Source organism: Schistocerca nitens, chromosome 10, assembly GCF_023898315.1.
Source record: "Schistocerca nitens isolate TAMUIC-IGC-003100 chromosome 10, iqSchNite1.1, whole genome shotgun sequence".
NCBI classification, from domain to species: domain Eukaryota; kingdom Metazoa; phylum Arthropoda; class Insecta; order Orthoptera; family Acrididae; genus Schistocerca; species Schistocerca nitens.
In genome coordinates, this window is record NC_064623.1 from 90,653,546 (window position 1) to 90,680,223 (window position 26,678).

Below are 26,678 nucleotides of genomic sequence, written 5' to 3' on the forward strand. Positions count from 1 at the left end.
GGAAGTATGACCCCTGAAGCAGTGAGATGATCCAGCTCCCGTTTGACCTGATCACGAAGGGCCACAGGAATGGGCCGAGCCCAAAAAAACCTAGGCCGAGCAGTGGGTTTGAGTGTGATATGAGCTTCAAAGTCTATTGCATGGCCTAACCCAGGGGAAAAAAGGGACAAAAATGTCATCGACAAGGAATCCAATTGAGCATCAGAGACGATATTGACAGAGTCATCTATGGAGAACCCAAAAACGCCAAAGGCATCGAAACCAAAAAGGTTCTCTACCTTACTATGGTCGACCACAAATATGGGAACAGTGCGAACGACAGATTTGTAAGATACCTCAGCATCAAATTGTCCCAAGAGAGAAATCTTCTGTTTATTTTAAGTCCATAATTGCCAAGTGACAGGTGATAGGATTGGAGAACCCAACTGAAGATACATCAGAGAATTAATGTTAGTGGCAGCAGAACCAGTATCCACCTGCATGCAAACATCCCGACCAATGATTTGGACAGTGAGGAACAACTTCCCTGAAAGGGAAGAAGTACAGTTGACAGACATCACAGAATCAGAATCAGCGTCATGTTCATGAACATCATATATGTGGTCGGATTTGCAAACGGATGACACGACCCCTTTTTTATTTTGCATTAGTGACACACGGCCCATGTTGTGTACAATTTTCTCGTGAATATTTCGTAAAACACAGCGGACATGAAAAAAGTTGCCGTGGGTTTTGTTGCAGTTTCTTAGAGGTTTGTTTACGGTTAGGCTGAGGCTGCACTTGGGAGCCTACTGCGGCCACGTCGGCCGGTGGGGACACACCACACACTTCGTCAACATCGCACAGAGGTTGTATTTCCCCGACGCTGCCCCGTGCCTCTATTTGCACCCCAGCGGCGCAAGGAATTTCAAAAGACTGAGCGATGGATAGGACGTCATCTAGAGTCGTATTTGCCAACTCAAGGGCACGTTGCCTAACTTCTTTGTCCGGCGCCGATCGGATAATAGCATCCCGTACCATAAAAATGGTGTAGGATTCTTTGTGAACTTCAGTAAAAAATTGACACTTTCTACTGAGGCCGTGAAGTTCAGCAGCCCAAGCGCGATAGGATTGATTCGGTTGTTTTTGACAATGATAAAAGGCAACATGAGAGGCTATCACATGCGTTTGCTTTTGGAAATAGACAGACAGAAGTGAGCACATTTCAGCAAGGGACAAAGATGCAGGATCTTTCAAAGGAGCCAATTGTGACAACAACCGATACATTTGAGGTGAAATCCATGAAAGGAACAGAGACTTACGTTTGTTCGTCCGTGACACGAAATGCCAAGAAGTGCTGTCGAAGATGTAATCAGACCAGTCTTCCGCCATCTTGTCGTGAGGAGGGAATGTAGGTAGAGACGACGACGAGAGACGCCCCGCATTTGATGCCACGATGAAATCACGAATCGTATTTGTCAGAAGCGTTTGCTGTTCTATGAGACCTTTCAATAGTTGCTCTAAAGTAGCCATGGAAACATGTGGGTCAACGATGGAAAAGAAAAATCACTACCTCGTCGCCAATTGTAATAACTTCAAGCTGAACAAATATATTTCAAGGAATACGCGATACATGAAAGTCCCAGATCAAGTAAACAGAGTAAGACGTGTGTACACTTTAACAGTCAAATTATAACTGAGTCCAAGTGTAGCGGCCGCTGGCTGGCTGGCCAGTTAGGTGGCACTGCTGCTGCATGGCTGGCAGACAGTGCCGCATGTAGAGGACACGCGTAACTGCGCGACAGCACTTTGAAAGATCGGTGAGTCACAACAGTCTACTCTGCTTATCTTCATTCGCTTATGTCGTGTGTTATTATATTTTGGTGTAACCCTTCCCATTTAAAAGGATATTTTTGGCTCAGATACGGATGGTTTGGGCAATAAGTGGTGTAAGTTCATGAACCTCTTGTCGACCCTTGTTCACGAGTCTACATATTTTGACATCGGGTTTCTCAATATATGTATTCCATACTGTCATTTGTTGTTAACAATATTAGCTTATTCACAAGAATAAGCAGCTTTCACTCAGTTAATACCCGGCATAACTCAAACCTGCATTTGGATCGGACTTCCTTAACTCTTGTGCAGAAAGGTGTGCAGTATACTGCTGTATCCATTTTCAATAAGCTACCGCTCGAATTCAAAAATCTTAGCAATAATCCACGCACTTTCAAATCAGAACTGAAGAGTTTCCTCATGGGTCACTTCTATTCTGTCAAGGAGTTCCTTGAAAAATTAAGCTGGTTATTGTTTTATTGTTGATTGCATTTATTTATGGTTTGACTTTTTTTGGGCTCATAAACATTTTATTTTTGTCTGTTATTACTTTTATGTTGTAATTACATGTAATGACATGTTCCATGACTTTGGAGATTTTCTCCTGTATTTTGTCCTATGGTACTTGATGTGTAAATAAATAAATAAATTAATTAATTAATTAATGTCAATTCAACCTGGTCCATAGTGGTCCTGTAAAAGAACTGTTACCTGAGATTTTTTTTCTGGTTTTACCGTAACACCTTTACATACCTCTGCTGCTTTTACTCCTACCTAGGATTTACCATTATTGCAGATACTTTTATCAGTTCCTGTATCAGTGTTATAACTTTGTTCCCCTTGAATAGTAAAATGCTCCGACATTTCAGTTTTTTGTAATTAATATCCTTTTTGAAGGCTGGAACTGAAAGTGCCTTGCAGAAGAAGGTTTCTTGGGATCTTTAACAGACAACCATCAATCAGCAACATGTACACCTGATCCAAGTCCCAAAGTTTCGAATAATGTAATAATAATCACTAGGGTTCAAGATAGTGATTTTTGAATGTACTTTCTTTTCGATCCAGCCAACCAGGTGTTACTCAGTAATTTTTATTTGTGCCAAAATACAACTTGACAGGTATACCAGTTGAAAAATATAAAATACAGAAAGCTGAACAAAATAAAATCACGTTTACCTCAAAAGAGAAACAAATGTTCTTTTTAAAATGTATTCTAAATATGATTTGACAAGCACATTGAAATAATGGGCTTTGGAAATGTATCTTTCTCAAAGCATTAAACAGGCAATGAATGTATTGGTTTTAGGTCCTATATTGTTGTCAGCATTTAACATCTACCAGAACTCAGGCCATCACGGATATAATGGAGGCTGGAACTTTGGAGTTACTTTTATAACAGAAATAGCAACTTATGTTCTAAACCATATAGCTCGAAGTGTGCTGTTTCAATATATAAAAATGTTAATATTGAAGAACAAGGGATATAAAGAGTTTAGGAAACAGGTGACTCAAAATCTGATCTCAGCTGTGACTCATTAAACCTGCAGTAAAAGGTTGCTGTATTATTTTGTTTCATGAAGTGCACAACTTTTCTCGGTTTGTACAAGATTGAGAATTTTTTGAGATGTGACTGGATGTTGCTACAGTTTTTATCAAATGACTCTTTTTGGTAGAGTTGCCTGTTATTAGCAACAAGTTCACTCTGCAGCTAATTCTATCCGTTAAACTGTTGTTGTATAATGTGAGCAGTGCTAAGTCTAGTACATGCCCCTGAGTAAAAGATAAATAAAATTCAGTGCCAGTAAGTGATTCTTCCTGCAGGGTAACATTCTGTGTTATGAGTATCATACTTATAGCTATGGATCCATGAAAATGTACCTACTGAATCAAAAACTTCTAAAATGTGTGGACATAGCGAATCTGAGTCATCAACTGCACCCATGGATCTAACAGTGGAGGTGCCCCAATGCTACTAGTTAAAACAGAGGAAAAATGATTGTAAAATACAGATATTTGTCTGCTGTGCTCCCCAACAAGGTCATTTATCTGTAAAACTGTCCATTTGGGCACAACAGATGTTTGAAGGTTAATAAATGTAAAGACTACCTAATCCCAAGTCACTGAAGAAACTGAGCTGTGTAGCAGGCAGCTATGCCCAGCAGCTTTACAACAGTCTTAGGAGGTATTATTTGGAAAGTACATATTAATGCATGCAGTACTTAGAATCATATTTCATAAAATATAAGGGGCAGTCAAAACGTGTCTATTTGAAGGCGTTGCTGCAGTATACATGTGACATTGCACATCTTCATTGTGGTTATATAACCACTGACGTATAGGCAGGTGGTTAGTGTGGCATTCGTATCTTTCTGACACATGTGCGGTAAATACGAAAAAGTGATCTGTGGGGATGTTGTTACCTAATGTGTGCAAACAGGATCGAGATGCACAGAGGTTACGTCGACTCGAGCGGGGGACACTTGGGAATCCACCCTATAGTCCTGATCTCTCCCTGTGCAATAATTGTGTATTCAAATCCATAAGAAAACCTCGAAAGGATGACAATTCCTGTCGGGTGACAGTGTGCAGCAGGCAGTTATGGATTTCTTCACGCAGCAAGACAGGGTGTTTTACCAAACAGATATGTTCCACGTGGTGTGTCGGTGCAATGATTGCCTCAGTGCTCGTGACAATTTTGCCCAAGTGGCATTCCAGTTGTGAACTGTACAACCCTCAGATGGAAACTTTATGATCATGTCGTATGTAAGCTGCAGTTTTGTACATTCATCCCTTATTTTTCATCAGACTGCAAATGTGCTGTTTTGATTAAGTTATTAAAACACAGCAGATTAGAATAGGTCATGGTGCTGTGCTGCACTTGTTAGCCCTGTATTTAGCCATATTTGTAATTTTTCCTTTAGGGATGGTCAATTTCCTGAGCAATTAAAGTACTCAGTAGTAAATCCGCTTTATAAAAAGGGAGAAAGGGATGATGTAGATAATTTTAGACCTATTTCTATGCCATCAGTGTTTGCAAAAGTTATCAAAAAGGTTGTGTATGTAAGGTTAATTGATCATTTTATATCACACGATTTGCTATCAAATGTACAGTTCGGCTTTAGAAGTCGTTTGACAACTGAAAATGCTATATTCTCTTTTCTCTGTGAGGTACTGGATGGGCTAAACAAAACGTTTCGAATGCTTGGCGTATTTTTTGATTTAACAAAGGCATTTGACTGAGTTGATCTCACAATATTGCTCCAGAAGTTGGACCATTACGGAATAAGGGGAGTAGCTCACAATTGGTTTACCTCTCACTTTAGCAACAGACAGCAAAAGGTCATTATTCACAATGTTGATAACGGCTGTGATGTGGGATCTGAGTGGGGTACTGTCAAGTGGGAGGTGCCCCAGGGATCAGTGTTGGGGCCGCTCCTGTTCTTTATTTATATAAATGATATGCCCTCTAGTTTTATGGGTAACTCTAAAATATTTCTGTTTGCTGATGACACTAGCTTGGTAGTAAAGGATGTGTGCAACATTTACTCGGTTTCAAGTAGTGCAGTACATGATTTCAGTTCATGGCTTGTAGAAAATAAACTAACATTAAATCACAGTAAGACTCAGTTTTTACAGTTTCTAACACACAATTCAACAAACCCTGACGTTTTTATCTCACAGAATGGGCATATGAGTAGTGAAACTGAACAGTTCAAATTTCTAGGTGTTCAGATAGATAGTAAGCTGTCGTGGAAAGCCCACGTTCAGGATCTTGTTCAAAGACTTAATACTGCCATTTTCACTATTCGAATGGTATCAAAAGTGAGTGATACTTCAACATGTAAATAAGTCTACTTTGCTTATTTTCATTCACTTATGTCATATGGTATTATGTTTTGGGGTAACTATTCCCATTCTAGAAGAATATTTTAGGCTCAGAAATGGGCGGTTTGGGCAATAAGTGGTGTGAGTTCACGAACCTCTTGTCGATCTCTGTTCACAAGTCTGGGTATTTTGACATTGGCCTCTCAATATGTATATTCCTTATTGTCGTTTCTTGTTACCAATATTAGTTTATTTCCAAGAATAAGCAGCTTTCACTCGGTTAATACACGGCAGAAATCAAACCTCCATTTGGATCGGACTTCCTTAACTCTTGTGCAAAAAGGTGTGCAGTATACTGCTGCATTCATTTTCAATAAACTGCCACTCGAATTCAAAAATCTTAGCAGTAATCCACGCGCTTTCAAATTGAAACTGAAGAGTTTCCTCATGTGTCACTCCTTCTATACTGTCGAGGAGTTCCTTGAAAAATTAAGCTGATTCTTATTGTATTGCTGATAGCGTTTACTTAAACTTATGGACTGATTTTTTTCAGGTTCATGAACATTTATTTTTATCTGTTATTACTTTTATGTTGTATGTTCATGTAGTGACACGTTCCATGACCTTGGAGATTTGCTCCTCAATTTGGTCCTACGGAACTTGACGTGTAAATAAATAAATAAAATAAAATCACCCAATCACAAAGTTCGAGATATGTGGATTTGAGTTCTGCTGTAGCAAAAACTTTCAATTGTCACAATATATTCATTTGTGTTATGTAGACTGCTTTTATATGTGCTTCTTGTAATGTGGATGTCATCTGTACTTAACTCATTTCCTTTGTTTCAGGTGGAGGCTGAACCACCCACATTTCTTAAGCAAGAGATAGAGTACATATCTGTTAAACAAGAACCTCCGGTAAGTACTAAAATTCATCTGTCTTCACATCCAAACATATGCTCTGCAAGGCACTGTGCAAAACATGAGAACACCAAGGCACTTTCTCTGAAAGGGTGCATTTGATATCGTTCCTTGTCCTTGTCCTGTGTTCCATCGTAATATCCTGTTGTTGAAAAAATGTTAAGCCTTAATCCACCTTCCTTCTGTTGAACTTGTAACCTCCCCCTCACTTATCGACCTTAATGACAGTGAAAAATTAAACCGCATGTACCTAATGGAAATTTGGAAAAAGCAATCGTCACCGAAGTTAATCTATCGGTAAAGAGGGAGGAAGGGTTACATCTAAATGAAAGGAAAAATGCAAATGAAATTGGTGGAAATTAATTGAAAAAGGGTAAAGTTAATAAAGAAAGTAAATGTGTGGTCATTACGTTAATAATTAACTGGCATTAATTAGATATTTGAGATTTGGGGAAAATTACGGTCGCCACTCCTGTGGACAACTACTATAATAACTGAAAAAGATAGGTTAATGCACATATAATTAGCACTAAAAGTGTGGCAACTGAAGGTTGACACGTGTTGTGTGAAAATTGAATTTTTGTCAGATGTAATAAATTTCGCTACACTGACTTAATTTAGCAAAATAATTATTAAAACCGGAAAATTGAAAGTTAATTTAGTGACTGAAATTAATAGTGAACTTTGATTCTGAAGCACTATGAAATTGATTTTGAACAATTAACAATAGTAAAATTTAGTATGTACCAAGCTGAGCTGCAGTCACAGGTAAGCTAAAATATGGTAACAAAACTCGCACTCTTAATTTGTGCTTGTGTAATCTAAATATTGTAGCCAGCTATGAATACTTTAACTGAACTTTGAAATTAAAGCAGTGAAATGGAATGATATTACTTTAATGCGGGCGTTTGAATTTCAACGACACTTGAGTTCATTTCGGAAAAGGAATGTGCGGAATGTTTTAAATTTACGGTACCCTGGTCGATGGATAGGATGCAGCGGACCAATTCAGTGGCCTCCACGTTCACCAGACCTAACATCTTCTGATTTTTTCTTGTGGGGTTATTTAAAAATTATTGTTTATGAAAGACAGTCCACAACCCATAATGATATGGAGCAACATATTCAAAGAGCATGTGCAGCTATACCACGGGATGTGCTACTCAAAACTGTGGACAACTTTCGCAGACAATTTACTATATGCATTGAAGCAAATAAGGATAATTTTAAACAATTTCTTTGTGGCTAATTTCATTAATTAAGCACCCCAAATTGTGAGAGGCAAGGGGACTCACTAATGAAGCACACCATGCGAACATCATTCTACTACGACCACGTCGTTGTTTCTGGGTAACGCTTAAAGTAGGATACAGTACATTTTGTACAAAAATAGCTTAATTTGGCATAATGAAAAAATTGGTGCACATTTTGTATCGATTTGATGCATCTTTCTCAGATAATTGTAAATAAATCAGAGTTCTTCCTCAATTTTACTTTTTTCTCGATTTCAGCGACATCTGTCAATAGTTTAAAAAAATGTTTCAGACAAAACTTGATTGCTTTTTTATGGAGAATCCTAATCTGCAGTAAGAAATGGGTGTTTACATTTAAGATTTAAAAGTAACCCCCCCCCTCCCACCTCACCCAAGGCAAGGGGGCGGGGGCTGGGGGTCACGTGTAGTATCATTTGATGCCACCCTCTGAGCTTACAAACTTGTGTTACCCACTACTTTTACCCGATGTATAGTTTTTGAGATAATCTCATCCAAAACTTCAGATGGACCACCCTGTATAAGAAGGGTAAGGGACCAACAGAGTTGCAGACCAATATTCCTAATTTCGATTTTCTGCAGAATCCTTGAACATATTCTCAGTTCAATATAATAAACTTTGTTGAGACTAAGAAGCTTATGTCCACATATCAGCATGGTTTCAGAAAGCATCACTTCTTCAAAACTGAGCTTGCTCTTTCCCCCACATGATAAACTGCAAACAATGGATGAAGGGCAACAGGCAGATTTCATATTTCGATTTCCAGAAAGCATTTGACACGGTGCCCCATTTGCGGGCTGTTAACAAAGTTACGAGCATATGGAATAAGTTCACAGATATGTGAGTGGCTCAAAAATTCTTAAATAATAGAACCCAGTATGTTGTCCTCGTTGGCGAGTGTTCATCAGCGACTAGGCTATCAACAGGAGTGTTTTATAATGAAACAGAAAAATACTTACATATCAGCAGCTAAATCATTATTACCATATGTGTGCTAATGTAAGTTCTGTGTGTGTGTGTGTGTGTGTGTATGTGTACACTTTATTGTTTGTATTTTTTTCACAAACATGTATATTCTTGGGAGAGAAATGAAATTTGTGATCATCTGTTGGGATTATTGTCTATTATATGATGAGTCAGTGTAAACAGTGAATTGTGAATCATGTTCATTTGGTCATTTATTCCTTTCAGCCTTTGTTTTGTGTATGTGATAAATTTCCCATAAGGTTAGGAGCTGTCCTTCAGTATTTATTCTGACTATTTTCATTTCTTTCACTTTTGTACCAGGTTTGAGGGTATTTTCTCTTAAATGTTCTTCAAAAGTTGAATGTCCTGTCCCATATTTCCATGCTCAGATAGGTTCTTTGTACCGTGTGTCAAATGTTCTGCTGGTTTGTCCTACTTATCTTCCATCATATGTTGCATTGTAATTAGTATATTCCTATTTTCTGGTAGATGTCAGTATCTTTTGTTATTTTTGGAATATACGTTTGGATTGAACTGTCTGTTTTATATGCTGTGTTTATGCCTTGTCTTTTGAATATGTTTGTTATTTAATCTGTGTGTTTGTGCTTGTAGGTCATCATGTACCATCTTGAACCTTCTTTCCTGTTTTCATGTATTCTTTGTGTCATTGTTGTTCTGTTGCTGTGTATGCTTGTTTGTGTGGTATTTTGTTGTGCTGTTGTTTTTTGGCTGAATGTGTGTCATATTTATTGACTGTTTATGGTGTTTGATTTTTTTGTTTAATTTTGTTACTAGATACTACTGCACCCACTGTTTGTTGCTATTTGTAAGATGATGTCTAGTTCTTACTGGTAGTTTTCTATGCTGAGTTGTACTGTATTAAGTCTACAAAGCATGTATCTGAATATTGATTGCTTCTGTGAGTATGGGTGATTTGAAGTCTAACACATGATAGTGTCCATTCTTGCAGGTTTATGGTGAATTTCAAAGCTATGCTGATTGTTTTCTTTTTTATGGTTATCCTAAGAAGTTTATTTGGTTGTCATGTTCTTTTTTCATTGTTAATCTTATCTTTGTACGTACTGTGCTTATATCTGCAAGCAACTGATAAATTTATGTGGAGGTTCATCAATTAGATGATGGATATCACCTGTGCATCTAATCCAATAAAGTGTGCTGTAACTCTTTGTGAATATGTTTTTAAAAATCAGGTTTTCTAGGTGGTTTGTGAAAGTGTTGGGTAGGGCACCTGACGCTGGGGATGCCATTGGTAGTCTATCTTCTTGTAAATCGTATTCGCTATTAAACTGAAGGTAGTTCTGTTCACTTATCAGTTCAGAAATTTGTGTATTTCTGTGATTTGTTCATCTGGTAGTTGGCTGTTATATTTCAGGGTTTGTTCTATGATGTTCATTGTTTCTGCTACTGATAAGTTAAAGTACATATTTTTATGTCAAAAGACGGTACACCCACTGAAGGTACCTTGTAACTATGGTGAAACATATCTGGGTGCAAAATATAAATAAATAAATAAATTTAAAAAAAAACCCTTAATGTGCAGCATGCAAAAGGTATTTTTCTTTTGAACTACAGTAATTTATTTTATACATTTAATTTTTTGTATCACCATTTATTATTCATTAACTTTGAGATTTTAATTTCTCTTTCAAAATCAAATAACCATATTAATCAATATTTCAACAAAACATAAAAATTATTTTCCTCTCCAAAACCTTAACCAAACCACAAGTACCCCTCTACAGAAAATCCTCCTAGATGTGGTTATATGTTAAAACTTCCACATAAAATTTACTTTATTAATGTACAAAACTTGTAGATGTACATAAAATTTCTCTAAATATTATCCAATCCAACAGGTTTTTTTATGTAATCCATTTCTGGTTCATAAAGGCTTATCAAAATTTGAACACTGTTTGCGTATGGACATTGTTTTAATCGAACATGGCTCTTGTAGTGGAGAGATCTAAGAGTTTTATGCTTTTTTTTTTTAACTATACAACTAACAACAATGTTACTTGCCCTGATAACCCCTATGAAGCATAAGTGTCTACCAAAATAGGCTTACCCAGTCATGGGGGATACCTCTAGTTCCCTTACGCAGGCATAAAACATTGACTGACCTCATAAATATGAACAATTCCTCTTGTAGTTGCCACCTCTTCAAATCTGTAATACTTATAACTCTTTTTAGGGTAATTTAAAATAAAATTCTTTCGTTGACCATTATAATATTTTATGCTAAGACTACATTTGAATCTCAATATTAATTGACATTATATAACACTCTTTCTAATGCCACCCCTTGACTAGGACACACAAAGAAACAGTCTGCCATCAGCATGCTGCTGTATTAATTAATTACTGCCACATTTTCTCCACTATGACTAAGCATAAATAGGGTTTGTCTCTGAATCCCCAAAATGTTAGAGAAACACTGTTTTATTTTCTAATTACAATGCACCCAGAATGTTACTTCCTTGCAGGTTCCAATATGTTGTGAAAAGTTTCGTAAGAAACTTCCTTTATCAAAAATTTTGTAGTGAATTTTGGCCACTAGGTAAGGCTGCATTAAAGATTGTCACAAATCTGAAATTATGTTTCATCACTAATTGTATGTTGGCTACGCAAATGCATTCTACGGGAGCACCAGCCACACTCCCTGGCCAACAGCCTGCAGACCAGTGTGGTTCACTGCTATCCTCACAGCATTAAATATACACTGTGTACAATAATGTTTTCTTATCTTGAGAATACCTATCTGGTGTGCAAAAACTAAATTACCTGATTGCAAACTCAACTCAAGTCTGACATAATTGAAGTTGAAGTAACTATTAATGTGTAGATCAAATATAGTAGATAAGCATGTTCAGTATTGCCATCTACTGTTTCTTTCACTAAATTTACATGATCATCACAATCTGGTACCATGCTTTTGTCTAAGTATATTGTAGTATCTGTCTGCCCATCTTACTATTTAATTGGTTAGTGGAATCTTTTACTGTAATGTTCGTATGGCCTAATCTGTTGGCAGTTTGTGTAAATCTGCTATGTGCATGAGTGAACTTGTTGTCTATTGTAGCGGTGACTTAAAAGCTTTAGAACAGGCTCTCTCTTTTGATCAAGGAAGGACTAGGCCCAAGTTTGCACATATAATAAATTTTATTATAGTGTAGTTCCTCAGCACATGTTCACATTCCTTGGTACTCAAAAAAATATGCTGTAAAATTTACATTCATTACACTCTTTAGCCTTTTGCAAACAAATTTTGAAATAAATACGATCACTGTCAAGTTCTCTTTAAACCATTTCAGTAACACCAAAAATTTAAGCAAAGGCTTTTGACATGAACTCAGAAAGAAATTCGCCTCACAACCAGGCTAAAGTTTACCTTTCCCTTAAATAAAATATACTAAAAAACTCAACATTAAAAAGACACAAGCATAATTGCATTAAAAAAAAATATTTACCCAATTAATAAAATTACTGAACGTTCAACATTATCTTAGCAAACCTTGAACAAAGCAAAATTTCTGCAAGCTTAATTACCACATATTAATTTAAGCATAAGCTACTCAGACAATTATAGCTCAATAAGAGTGCTAAATTACAGGAAGAAAATAGAATTTAGAATTTTACAGTCCTGCTCTGGACACGTGCCCTTCTTGCTCTCTGAACGGACCCACACGACCCGCATACTCCTCCGGGCCAAAGTACATAAACATTGAAACCAGAGCAAGAAAGCCTTCTAGAACACACAGAAATCTTCTATTAGAAACATTTCTACCCACGGCCTTATAAATACATTGCAGTCTTTAACATGCAAATAAAACACAATAAAATAGTGGCCATACAATTAAGAAAACAACCCCGCAACTTAATTATGAGTAAAAAACCTTAACAATTACACATCTCTCTTTAACTAATGTAAAGGACATTCACTGATATACACATATGAAAACCAAAATGCCTCTTTCGCAACCAGTGAGCATGTCCCGGCTTAGTCGAATATTAATTAACGACAAGTAATGAGCAGCACCAGTATCATAATCTGAATCTGAACTGAGAAAGTTTTTATACAACGAATGAGCCTGCGCAATTCTTCAATGTTTGCGATAAGCTCAGTTGTCACTGAAATGATGCTCACGAGAAAGATTATCGGTAAGACTGAAACTCCAGCAGATGGAAACGGAGTCCCAAAACCAACGCCTGAGGGCCGGAGAGCAGATCAGCGTCGGGTGTTAACACCAAGGCAGTCCAGCCGTCACTCACCTCTCTCGCACACTGTGCTCCAGCTGCAGCGCACGACAGTTGCGCCTCCTGGTCACTCAGTTCCGTCTGCCTCCTTGCTTGCCTCGGAAATGCGCTATATACCCAGCCAGCGCGAGACAAAATCGATACTGGGTAGCTTACATAGTCTTTGAACCAGAGGAGATAGATTCTATTACCTCAATGTGAACACATCAATCTCCCCCCTTTAAACCAAAACTGCCCCGGACCGCCTCACCTTGAGTTGGTTCAGATGGGTTCGAAACTCCCTGTGTGTTTTCAGGTCCCGTACAAGGAAGTTTACCTGGGTTAGAACTCTAATGACCTGACATGAGCCTACATATCTGGGCACTAACTTGCCAACCACTTCATTATCTTTGTGCGATTGCCCCCAAAAAATGTTGACAAAGACTCGGTCTCCAATTGCCAACGACACCACATGCCTTCCCTTATTATAGGCTTGTTCTTCTCAACGGTGTGCCGAAATAATGTTCCTTTTTGCGGCATCCCAATGAACCCACAGCTCAGCAGGGTCCACATGCTCTGGTAGGGTATCTTTCAAGGACCACAGATTACTTAAAGGTGTGTTAATCTCATAACCAAGGAGTAAGTTGGCAAGAGTAGTCCCATGGCTCTCATGTTGTGCAGTGTTGAATGCAGGACTAAGCCACCTCAGCGATTGGTCCTACTTATTCAGAGCCCTTGAATGATAAACGATTAAGGCTGATTTTAAATTTTGGTTAATCCATTCTGCAAACGAAGGTTGCGGATAGTATGGCATAGTGGTCCAATGTCGAATACCTTGTGAAAAGCAAAACCTACGGAATTGACTGGAACAAAATGCAGGGGTATTATCACTTACTAACCTTCGTGGTGGGCCAAATGTGGTAAAAATAGATACCAAATGCTGAATACTCATCTGAGCAGTGGTACTTTGGCTTGGAATCAGCCAAACAAACCGAGTAAAGGCGTCCACTACTACAAGGGTGAACCTGTTACCATCCTTAATTCGCGTGAGGGGTCCTACATAATCAATAAACAATTTCTGAAATGGCTGGAACTCCCTTGTGGATTGCAAATAACCTTTACTCCTGCCCACGTCTGGTTTTCCACTTTGACATTCTTTGCAACCTCTAACCAGCTTCAAAACTTCCAGGGCCATCCCTTTCCAGGTAAGATGTTCATTGATTTTAGCCAAAGTTTTCTTACCTCCTAGGTGCCCTCCATACACTGATTGGTGATAATACCTGAACACTGCGGGTACTAAACTTTTTGGCAAACAAATTCTTTCTTTCTGATCATGTCGCCCTTTATAACAAAGCATGCCTTTTTCCAAGGAATATCCTTCTAACTCCTGCCAGTTGCGCAGTTTCCTTCGTATCACTGCCAAGTCGGGATCCTTCTCTTGCTCTTCCCTCAAATTTTGAAACAAGTTGGGAATCTTGGTCAACACTCCCCCTCCTACTCAAGTTTGCGGCACCTCCGCATTATTCACGGATAACGATGCTGGCTAAGCTCCTTCGTGGGAGATTTCCTGCTCTTGTTCAAACATTCGGGTAAGCGCATCCGAATTTTGCGAGCCTTTAATATGTACAATGTCGAATTGGAATGCTGATATCCTGATAGTCCAACGTGCTATCCTACCCGTTTTTCAGGACCTTGCCAAAACCCAACTTAGAGCTTGGTTGTCCACCTCCAATTGAAACCTCCGATGTTCGAGATAAAACTTAAATTTTTCAATGGTGAACAACACCGCTAAAGCTTCTAGCTCATAAACAGAATAGTTACGCTCTGGATCAGATGATACCCTCGAAGCAAAAGCTACAGTTCGACGTTCCCCTTCCTGTAGTTGCAACAAAACTGCAGCAATACTGGTATTTGATGCGTCAGTTTGTACAATAAAAGATCAATTGAAGTTGGGAATAGCTAACACTAGCGCATTACTAATGGCTTGTTTAAGTGCCTCAAAAACTGATTATTGGCTATCCCCCCATTGGAACTTCTCCCATTTTTTTCCATAATTGATTTATAGGGACCAGTAACCCAGCAAAATTCGGTACAAATTTTCGAAAAAAATTGCACACACCAATGTAACGGGCTACGTCTTTCTTGTCACGAGGTGTAGGAAACCTATGATTCGCACTGGTTCTAGACTGATCCATCCTAACCCCTTGGTTTGACACAGTATGCCCCAAGAAGGAAATTTCCTTTTTTTGCTAATGTGATCTTGCCTGGTTTTATGGTCAGGCCCGCTTCCCTCAAACGCGTGGTCACTAATTTAAGGTGTTCAAGATGTTCATCAAAATTCTTACTATAGATCACCACGTCGTCTAGATAGTTGTAGACAAATTTGAATTTAAATTCGCCAAAGACAGAATCTAACAGTTGGGAGGGTACTGCCGCCCCTGTAGCTACCCCAAACAGTACACGGTTAAATTCGTACAGATTGTAATCAGTGCAGAAAGCCGTTATTGGTTTAGACTCCTCATGCAATGGGATTTGATAATAGGCTTGGTTTAAATCCAATACGGAAAAGACCTGAGCTTCCGAAAACCAAATAAAACAAGTCTGCAAGTCCGGTAAGGGCGCTGATTCTAACACCACCTTTTGGTTTAACAACCGGTAGTCTACCACCAGCCTAAACCCCCTATTATTAGGCTTTGGCACCAAAAAAATTGGCAAGGCATACGGCGACACTGACGTCTAACAACCCCTTCCTCTAACAACTTACTTACAATCTTAGATAACTCCCTCATCTTAGGAGGGGATAGCCAGTAAGGTGACTGTCTAACAGGGTTCGAATCCCTGAGCCTTATCTTATAACACAGCTGATGTGTCACTCCTAAATTTTCAGACAGAACGCCAGGGAACTGGTGAAGCACATCTAAAAGCTTTCTAGCCTGCTCACAGGAAAGATGTCAAAGATCAAAATCGGAACCCTCTTCCTGCACATGGTACACACTACTTAGCTTCTTCTGATCACATAGCTGAAACTTTACCCCCGGACAAAAATTAAAGGAAAATTCCTTTCGTGCATGATTTAATACACAACCCATTTTAACAAGAAAATCATATCCAAGCAAAACAGATGCGGAGAAGCCCTGAATAATTAAAAACCACCAAGGCCATGAAAATACACCAATCTTTAATTTACACTTTATACTACCCACAACATTTAAATGTTCGTTGGCCACAGATCTACAATCACTTTCGGTCATTTGTAAGGGTGGTAAACTGGCACGAGTCTTATTATCCATATACCACTTATAATCTAGGAGGGATACACTACTCCCAGAGTCCAGCAACCCCTGCACCGGCTCCAAACCCACAGACACCCAAGCAAACGGGAGGCGAGAAGTATTACCTGCACATACCATACGACACCCGCAGGGAGGCCTAACTCCCTTCAACTCCCGGGTAGCCTTCTGGCGTCAAGTACTATGATCTCGTGGTTTAGGGCAACTACGTACAAGGTGTGCAAAACTCCCACATCTAAAATAGTGCACAGTCAGACCTTGATGCTGCGAAAATTCCTTTTTAAATTCCTGGCTTTTAAGGTTGGTATCAGGTGTTCACTCTCTTTTGCACTTACTATCACAATGCTGCACATTTTCTATTCCCACTACCAATCTATCTAAATCATGAAATGACCACGGCTCATCTGCAAAGATCACTTGAGACCGATCTGGACGCATACCTTCAAGCAGGCTACTCACAGCATCTACCTCGGTTACTTCAATGCATAGGGCTATCATAGCTGTTCTCACCCTATTGACATATTCAGACAATGACTCATCATTATCCTGAACATGATAAAAATAATCGTCCACAAGATCCTTGTACCTTCGTTCACATAAAACTCCTTCAAAATTGTCTGACGAAGACAAAACAAGGAACCACCTTGGCTTAACAATTCACTAATTACTTGACTTAGCTGTCCTTCAGCCAATGGATAAATTAACTGACAAATTAATCCTTCTGAGACTTAACAATCAACAATAATAGCTCTTTTATACTATTAACGTCCTCTGAAGTAGTGGTAACACGGGATTCGGCAGTTTACTAAACTGTTCCGAACTCTGGACTGCAGTATTCAGACTGCCCCTTCTACCTTCCTCTACACCTTGCTTCCCTTCGCCTTCCTGCCATTTATAAGTAAATAGGATCCTTTGCACTGAAAATAATTCTTGTTGCAACACCCGTATATCATTCAGAAATGTATTTCCTTCACAAAGAAGCTGAATATCACTAACTCGATTAGCCATGTGATCCACCACAGTGTGTAACCATAACAATTGTGCTTGGGAGGGACTAGAACCTTCTAAAACCTCAATGCCTTCTTTTACAACACCCAATAAGGAAAGACATGCGGCGCATGCGGTACTCACCTCGCCTACTGGACCGGCAGTGTTTTTTACAAGCTTGTGTAATATATCTCGCAACCGCTGGCTCAATTTCGCCACGCTGCCCTCGTCTCCTTCGCCTCTTAATCGAAGTTCATACTGCAGTGGTTCTTTTCTTAGATACTTTAAGCCCAACACACTGCGAACTGCCAGCGCGAGAGAAAATTGATACTGGGTAGCTTACGTAGTCTTTGAACCAGAGGAGATAGATTCTATTACCTTGATGTGAACACATCATCTGTTTTAGCAAATCTATTATTTGTTTGTGAAATTGTCTAATACCATTTGAATAAATGCTTCCATAATAATAGTAGTAGTCATCAATCTCAAGTTAAATTTCATTTGAAACTGCTGCAGTACTGAAATTTCTTATCTGATTCACAAATGCCTTTATGGCCACAAATCACTTCACTTCGCTCAAGATTATGGTGATCCTATTCTACAAGGACTTTTGCATGAGAGTTCTGGAACTGACAATGGATACTTCTGTGCAATACATTTTTGATTTATGTGATTTCGACCATACCACTCCTGCCTGTGAACAGCTATCCTACCCAGATGCCAGTAAGCATAGAGATGATCAAACCCTGTGTTTGCTCTATCATCTTCTTAATTATTGCACTACTTCTTATTTATCTTCAACCTGTACTATCTGAACAGCACAGCAGAAACACTTGTTCTCAGCGAAGCAAAATGTTATTTGTGCTGCTACACAACACTGCCATGTATTCTAAACCATACTGTGCAAGGTGTTGCAGTGGTTAACAAACTGGACTTCCATTTGTCAGGATGGTAGTTCAAACCCATGTCCAGCCATCCAGATTTAGGTTTTCTACGATTTCTCTAAATCATTTCAGACAAATGGTGGAATGGTTGCTTTGGAAGGGCACAGCCGATATCCTTCCCCATCCTTGACACAATCCGAGCTTGTGATCCATCTCTAATGACCTCAATGTCATCAGGACGTTAAACCCAATCTTCCTTCTTTACTCTAAATCATCATCTGAACCAGGAATGTGACTTTAAAATAACCTTCCTCAAACTACTAGAGAAATTAAAATCTTTTCAAAACTTTGATAGACAGCTAATGACACATCATATATTGCAATTGCTATCTCTTCCATGTACCTGTCTGCAGTTTACTCTTGTCAATTCTCCCTCCCCAGCCACTTTTCCCTCACTCTTTTCTGCAGAGTGCTCTGTTGAATAGCCACTTCCCTGACAGCCACTGTCATTTATATTTTAAATTTGTACTCTTGTTTTATCCCTTAATGTCTCCATTATTTTATTATTATTAACATTACTATTATTATTGACCGAGCGAGGTGGCGCAGTGGTTAGCACACTGGACTCGCATTCGGGAGGACGACGGTTCAATCCCGTCTCCAGCCATCCTGATTTAGGTTTTCCGTGATTTCCCTAAATCATTTCAGTCAAATGCCGGGATGGTTCCTCTGAAAGGGCACGGCCGATTTCCTTCCCCATCCTTCCCTAACCCGAGCTTGCGCTCCGTCTCTAATGACCTCGTTGTCGACGGGACGTTAAACAACACTAACCTAACCTAACCTATTATTATTGTTATTGTTATTCATCATCATCATCATCATCATCATCATCATCGGCACAACAGCTATTCGTGAGCCTTGGCCTTGGTTATTCCATTCTTCCGTGTTTACTACTGAACAACTCCAGTTTTGATTCCCAATTTTCCTTACATCCCTTCTGACATCTTCCTTCCACCTTAGCTCTGGTCATCCTACTTTCCTGGTTCCTTCAGGCACTGCACTGAATGTCTTCTTAATCATTCTGTCATTTTCTCTCAGTATGTGTCCTGACAATTCCAGCCTTTTAATCTTAATGTAGCTGACAATGTCTGGTTCAGTATAGAGATTATAAAGGGTGAATCACCCAAAACTTGTACCATCAGAATCGTGGAAATGGAAAGTTCTATTGATGTGCTATTTTGACAGAATGTATCATTAGTCAGGGACTTGTGTTGTCAGCTAATCATCAGGTTGTAATAATACTTACAAATCATATTATTTGTACAAACATACACTGTTTTTAAATGCAGCAGTGCCTTGCGTGTTCCTGCCACTGCCACTGCCACTGCCACTTGCTAGTCAGTCATTGTGTGACAATCCAAGCAGTAAGTTGTGAGTTGATGATGGGATTTACCAATGCAGAAAAACCCAACGTGCGCATCGAGCATGGAGAGTGTAGAGAGAATGCAGTTCATTCTTTTATGTTGTCTGCAGCAAGATATCCCAATAGACGTCAACCATCTCAGTGACTATTTATCAACCTCTTCAACCACTTACGTGCAAATGGTAGCGTAATTCTTAGCCAATGTAACAGAAGGAAACAAGTGACAACAGAAGAGGAGGAAATCAATGTTCTTGATGCTGTCACAGTTGAACCACATGTTAGCTCCCGCACAATCGCATGAGGAAGTGGCATGAGTGAGGCAAGTGTCCTATGCATTCTCCATCAGCATAGGTTCCACCCCTATCACATCTCTCTCCATCAAGATGGAAATGATTATGACAAATGTGTTAACTTCTGTACACAGGCATTAAGACAGGATACTCCAGATGTATCATGTATCTTGTTTAGTGATGAAACCACATTTACCAATAGTGGCCAGGTAAACCGCCGAAACATGTGCCATTGGTCTGTTGATAATCAGGTGGAATGCCAGTATCCATGGAGCGTAAACATGTGGCGTGGGTAGTGAACCATCAGCTCATACTCATTTTTCGTAGACAGAACACTGAATGTGCACAAGTATCACAGCCTCCTAACAGACCATCTCCCATGGATATTAGAAGACATTCCTCTGCAGACTAGGAGGAACCTGTGGTACTAACATGATGGCTGTCCAGTCCGTAGTGCATGAAGTACTACAGCATGTCTTCAAAAATTGTTTCCAAATCATTGGATTGGACTCTGAGGATCTGTGCCTTGGCCGACCCATTACCCGGTTTGATGCCTCTATACTTTTTGCTGTGGGGAAAGCTGAAAGATGCTGTCTACAAGGACATACAAACTACACCCAATGATACACAACAATTTATTATTGCAGCCTGCTCAGACATCTCCACAGAAATGTTAGCACATGTGCAGCAGTTGTTCCATACTAGACTGGAAGTATGTATTGCCACAACCTGTCTTGGTCCGGTGTCCCATTACTTGTCAGAATCCACATAACTGGTGTATGCACTTGTGTTGTTCTTTAGTATGTGTTACGACAAGTATTGTACAAGTGTCAATGTGGGAAATTTTCAAAATAAATATGATATCTTGTAAATGACTCGTACTAGAATTCTGCGACAAATACCAGTAACATTCTGATTTATCCTACTTTTATTCTGTTAATATCAATAGGCATTGTTCCATTTATGAAAGTGCATGTTTGTACAAAAATACACTTTCTAAGTATTATTACAATCTGTTGTATGACCAACAATACAAGCCCCTGACTACCAATCCCTTTTGTGAAAATCACACATTAATAGCACTGTCAATTTCTGTAATATTTGTGGTGCAAGTTTGAGGTGTTTCGCCCTGAGTAAGTCATAGTTGAATCTCCTCCTCCAGATACCATTTTCTTCCACTGACCCTAGAATTTGTCTCAAGATCCTCCTTTCAGATATGCCCAAGTTACCTTTCACCAGATTTTGTTAATGTCCATGATTCAGCACCCTATGTTAACATACACCTTACTAAAACTTTATACATCAGAACTTTAGTTGTCCTGAATATCAGCTTAGCTTCCAGATATTTTCTGAGGGCATGGTGCACTTGTTGGTAGACAATATTCATTTTTGGATTTTGGAGCTGACATTGTTTTTACAGTTTACCTCTTATGCACATGGTAAGTGCAACTTTGCACAACATTAAACTTAGATAAACCAGTTTTGTAGATGGGGCTCATTTCGATAATCTTTCTTAGTTACGGGGATATACTTAGTTTTCTCTTCATTTATCCATGGGTTCACTTTCTAGCAGCTTTTTCAGACTGGCAAAGTCTTCCTTCATTGCTCTTGATGTTCTTGCAATTATATCAACATCATCTGCATATGCCAGCACATGAACTTATTTATACAGGATATTCCCTCTTGTATAGATGCTCGCACTCCTTATAACCTTCTCGCATTCGGGAGGACGACGGTTCACTCCCGTGTCTGGGCATCCTGATTTAGGTTTTCCATGATTTCTCTAAATCGCTTCAGGCAAATGCCTGGATGGTTCCTTAGAAACGGCACGGCCGATTTCCTTCCCCATCCTTCCCTAATCCGAGCTTGTGCTCCGTCTCTACTGACCTCATTGTCGACGGGACGTTAAACAGTAATCTACTCCTCCTCCTCCTCCTCCTCCTCCTCCTCCTCCTCCTTCTCTTATAACCTTCTCCAAGGCTATATTAAACAGAAGGCAGGGTAATGCATCTCCTTGTCTTACTCCATTCTTTGTGATCACAGCACTTGATAACGTATTTTGCATTTTAATTTGACTCCAGATATTTTCCGTAGTAGCTTCCACTAAGCAATCAATGTATTAGGAATGTCTAACTCTTCCATTGCTGTATACAGCTCCATCCTCTCATTACTGTCATAGGCTGATGTGAGGTATATAAAGAGATAATGTGTCAGTCCCAAAATCTTTGCATTTTTCCAGTATTTGCCATATTGTGAAGATGTGATCAACAGTAAGTTGTTCTTTCCCAACAGGACCCACACTGATAGTTGCCAACAGCATTTTCAGCATCAGGTGTAAGCTTATTAAAATGATGTTGCAGAATATTTTATATGCTGTAGATAATAAACAAATTCCCCTGTAGTTATAGCACAGCATAGTATCGCCTTTCTTGTGTATTGTGCATATGATACTTACGATCCAATCATCAGGGATTCTTTCATATATCCAAATCTTAACTACAAGCTTGTGGAAACATTTGACAATTCCTCTCCTGCATTTTAATGAGTTTTGGTTGTATTACGAGGTGCATTCCAGTTCTAAGGCCTCCGATTTTTTTTCTCCAGACTGGAAAGAGATAGAAACATGCGCATTGTTTTAAAATGAGGCCGCGTTCATTGTCAATACGTCCCAGAGATGGCAGCACCGTACGGCAGATGAAATTTTACCGCCAGTGGCGAGAATGAGAACTGTTTTAAATACTTAAAATGGCGACGTTTTCCTTACTTGAGCAGCGTGCAATCATTCGTTTTCTGAATTTGTGTGGTGTGAAACCAATTGAAATTCATCAACAGTTGAAGGAGACATGTGGCGATGGAGTTATGGATGTGTCGAAAGTGCGTTTGTGGGTGCGACAGTTTAATGAAGGCAGAACATCATGTGACAACAAACCGAAACAACCTCGGGCTCGCACAAGCTGGTCTGACGACACGATCGAGAAAGTGGAGAGAATTGTTTTGGGGGATCGCCGAATGACTGTTCAACAGATCGCCTCCAGAGTTGGCATTTCTGTGGGTTCTGTGCACACAATCCTGCATGATGACCTGAAAATGCGAAAAGTGTCATCCAGGTGGGTGCCACGAATGCTGACGGACGACCACATGGCTGCCCGTGTGGCATGTTGCCAAGCAATGTTGACGCGCAACGACAGCACGAATGGGGCTTTCTTTTCATCGGTTGTGACAATGGATGAGACGTGGATGCCTTTTTTCAATCCAGAAACAAAGCACCAGTCAGCTCAATGGAAGCACACAGATTCACCGCCACGAAAACAATTTCGGGTAACCGCCAGTGTTGAAAAAATGATGGTGTCCATGTTCTGCGACAGTGAGGGCGTAATCCTTACTCATTGCGTTCCAAAGGGCACTACAGTAACAGGTGCATTCTACGAAAATGTTTTGAAGAACAAATTCCTTCCTGCACTGCAACAAAAACGTCCAGGAAGGGCTGCGCGTGTGCTGTTCCACCAAGACAACGCACCGGCACATCGAGCTAACGTTATGCATCAGTTTCTTCGTGATAACAACTTGGAAGTGTTTCCTCATGCTCCCTACTCATCTGACCTGGCTCCTAGTGACTTTTGGCTTTTTCCAACAATGAAAGACACTCTCCGTGGCTGCACATTCCCCAGCCGTGCTGCTATTGCCTCAGTGATTTTCCAGCGGTCAAAACAGACTCCTAAAGAAGCCTTCGCCGCTGCCACGGAATCATGACGTCAGTGTTGTGAAAAATGTGTAGGTCTGCAGGGTGATTACGTCGAGAAGTAATGCCAGTTTCATCAATTTCGGGTGAGTAGTTAATTAGAAAAAAAAAATCCGAGGCCTTAGAACTTGAATGCACCTCGTATATCGACTCCTGGGGCCTTATCATTCTTCAGCTTCTTGATGGCTGCCTCTACTTCCTCAGAAGTTTTGGTACTGGTTCTTCCGTTTCTGAGTTCCTCGTATTTACAGAGGGTAAGATTCCTTGGTTATCAGCTGAATCATCATTCAGCAGTTCATCAGAGTGCCGAGCCCATAACTGGGCAAAATTGAATCATCTGTCTTTGTACATAAATTTGTGCTTTGCACTTGAAATCTGCCAAAAACAGTGCCAAGTATCAGGGATTTCCTTAATTTGACTTGACTGCAACAGTGTTTTAGTAGTAAAGAATAAATGTATTAAAATTTCATGCATGGTGTGACAATTTTTCATCTTTCTCAGAGTTTGATGTCATATCTCTTGAATTATGTGTCATAGAATGATGTATTTGTGTAGGTACATTCAGCAGCATGTGTGAATGCTGTCTGAGAAAAATGTTCCAAATAGAGTTACTAGCAAAGGAGTAATAAATTTAAACATCAAGCATGAGGCAGATATTTTTAATGCATCTCAGTGTTTATGATACCATATCTCCTGAATTGTGTCTATTACCATGATATACTTTTGCAGGTGCATTTAGTGGCATATGTGGATACTGTCTGCGAAATTTATTGCAAATAGAGTTAGTAACGTGGAAGTAATACTTTTAAACATCAGGCATAATGTTGCAGTTTTACATACATCTCATTGTTTATGATATAATATTCCCTCGGCTATATTAGGTAGGTTGTTCTTACTCTCACAACCATTGTTGCCTTACTGTAAAGGATATGTGTACGAAGTTTGATTGAAATTGCTCAAGTTGTGTAGGTGGAGATGTGGGGGAAAAAAGGCATGCACATGAGTGCAACGCCCCCCCCCCCCCTCCTCACATACACACAATTTATTTTTATAATATATATGGATGATGATAATAATAATAATAATAATAATAATGATGATGATAATTGTTATCATTATTATTGAGATTGTTGTGTAATAGCTAATCAGAGGGCCTTAAGACCCTAATATGATTAAGTCAAATTATCAATAAACAAGTAATTCAGCTTGTTGTATATTAGATGGAAGGTCATTTACATATAGTTCGAGGTGCTGTAGCAATGTTTTCTTGATCTTTATTTTCCTAATGGTAGGAATAGACCATTGAAACAGTCCAACAGTCGATCTGTAACTTCCGTATCTTGCTAGGTTTCTAGCTTCTCTTACTTTCCCTCACACTCGCTGTACAATAACAATGCTGCAAGTGTCCTGCTATTCAGTACCGTTGGACTGTGACACAATTTCTCCCCTGCGTATTTCGATCCATTGCATCGAAGATGCTGAAAGAGACTTGTCTTGTGCCAGTGGAATAATACTCAGAGAAGTTAAACTCAGTGTATTTCCTATTATGTACAACTCTAACTTCTCTTAATAAATTGACTATACATGTGTTATATTCCAGTTAGATGTAATCATATGTCTGTTTCACGTGAGACTCTGGACAATAGCACAATAAAATCTGAACATCAATGCATTGGTGATTTCTTTAATGTCATGGAGGTCATCTGTGCTCCATGCCTTTCCCTCATGCCCTCATGGAACAAATGAATCCACTCAGCAGGAAGAAGTGCCAGTTTGCTGCCTGATAGCACAGGATAAGTACAATTCTGATCTGCACAAACACCAAGAAAACCTCCTGAAAGTGGATGCTTCCAACTTACTTACAACATTAACCCACAAACATCTTTAGTTGGCTTATGGAGATCAAGGACGTCATCTCATTCTGTGAATGACTTGTTACACCTCATATTCCCCCACTGAGATGGAAGATTTTATGTCCATGAACTTAATTCTGAAAATTTAATGACTTTAGAATAAACTTCAATTTTAAAACAGTTGTGTAATGTTATAACATTACAAAATACTGAGGTTCCTTGCAGTTCAATTCCCTGAGGGATTTTGCATACCAGCTCATATTTAACTAATTTCTTCCCATCACCAGGCTATGTTTGCATCCTGTTCCTATGGGACTCACATACAATTTTCTATTTCATTGCCGTCTTTGTTTATCATACTATAGTTTCACCTCTGCTCCATCATTCAGACATTTTAATTTTGTGATTACACTTTAGAGTTCTTCTTTTGTCTTTATTACACAAGCTACATGGTATCTACTTCCCTTAAAAATGCATATTCTGTCATGCAGAAACGTTTCTGTAGGTTTCTGGAGATATTATACTTAACTAATTATCATGCTTTCTGTGCTGTTCATAAGTGGCACTAGTTTACTGTAATGTTCTCTTTACTCCAGGTTTTCACAAAGGTATTTATGTTATGTTTGTTCACAGTTTTAAATTACTTCAATTAATTCACTGATTTACCTGAAGAGTGACCTCCTGGATTGGAATCAACAATGTTTAACTATTCCTAACCTCAGATACTTGCTATCTTAAACTGCAGAAGAAATTTACTCAAATTTATGAAGTTAAATCAACCAGGTCCATACCACATTACACATGTCTGGAGAACGGTTCTGTAATGTGAACATCCTGTGTGTGCATGTTTACACCTCATTCTAGGAGTGAATACTTCTCACTTATCTTAGCATTTGAGGTACCAGTCGCCCTTTTCAACTCTCCCTCCATAAAAGCAGTACAAGCCCTTCCTTTTACGGATCCACCCAACCAAGGTGTAAGTCACCCTTTCCATAGGTCCACTTACCCCTTATCCTCCTAGCATGCTGCCTTTGGGCACAAGCACAATCACTTTCCAATTTCTGTATAAAGTATCCTTCCCAGCTTGTACTCTTATAAGTAGAAGAAGACATTACTCCTTTAATGTTCGCCTCTAGTGATCATTGCTGTGTGTACATTC

At 39.2% G+C, this 26,678-nt stretch overlaps 1 protein-coding gene across 4 annotated transcripts in view; it reads left to right on the forward strand.

Annotated features, from left to right (window-relative positions):
* Window positions 1-26,678, forward strand: part of LOC126210653 (zinc finger protein 501-like) — a 401,685-nt gene that overhangs the window by 58,804 nt on the left and 316,203 nt on the right. For all 4 annotated transcript variants that reach the window (XM_049939982.1, XM_049939983.1, XM_049939985.1 and 1 more), the window contains exon 4: window positions 6,490-6,558. In XM_049939982.1, coding sequence (XP_049795939.1) covers window positions 6,490-6,558 — 69 coding nt within the window. The remainder of the gene's footprint in view (window positions 1-6,489; window positions 6,559-26,678) is intronic.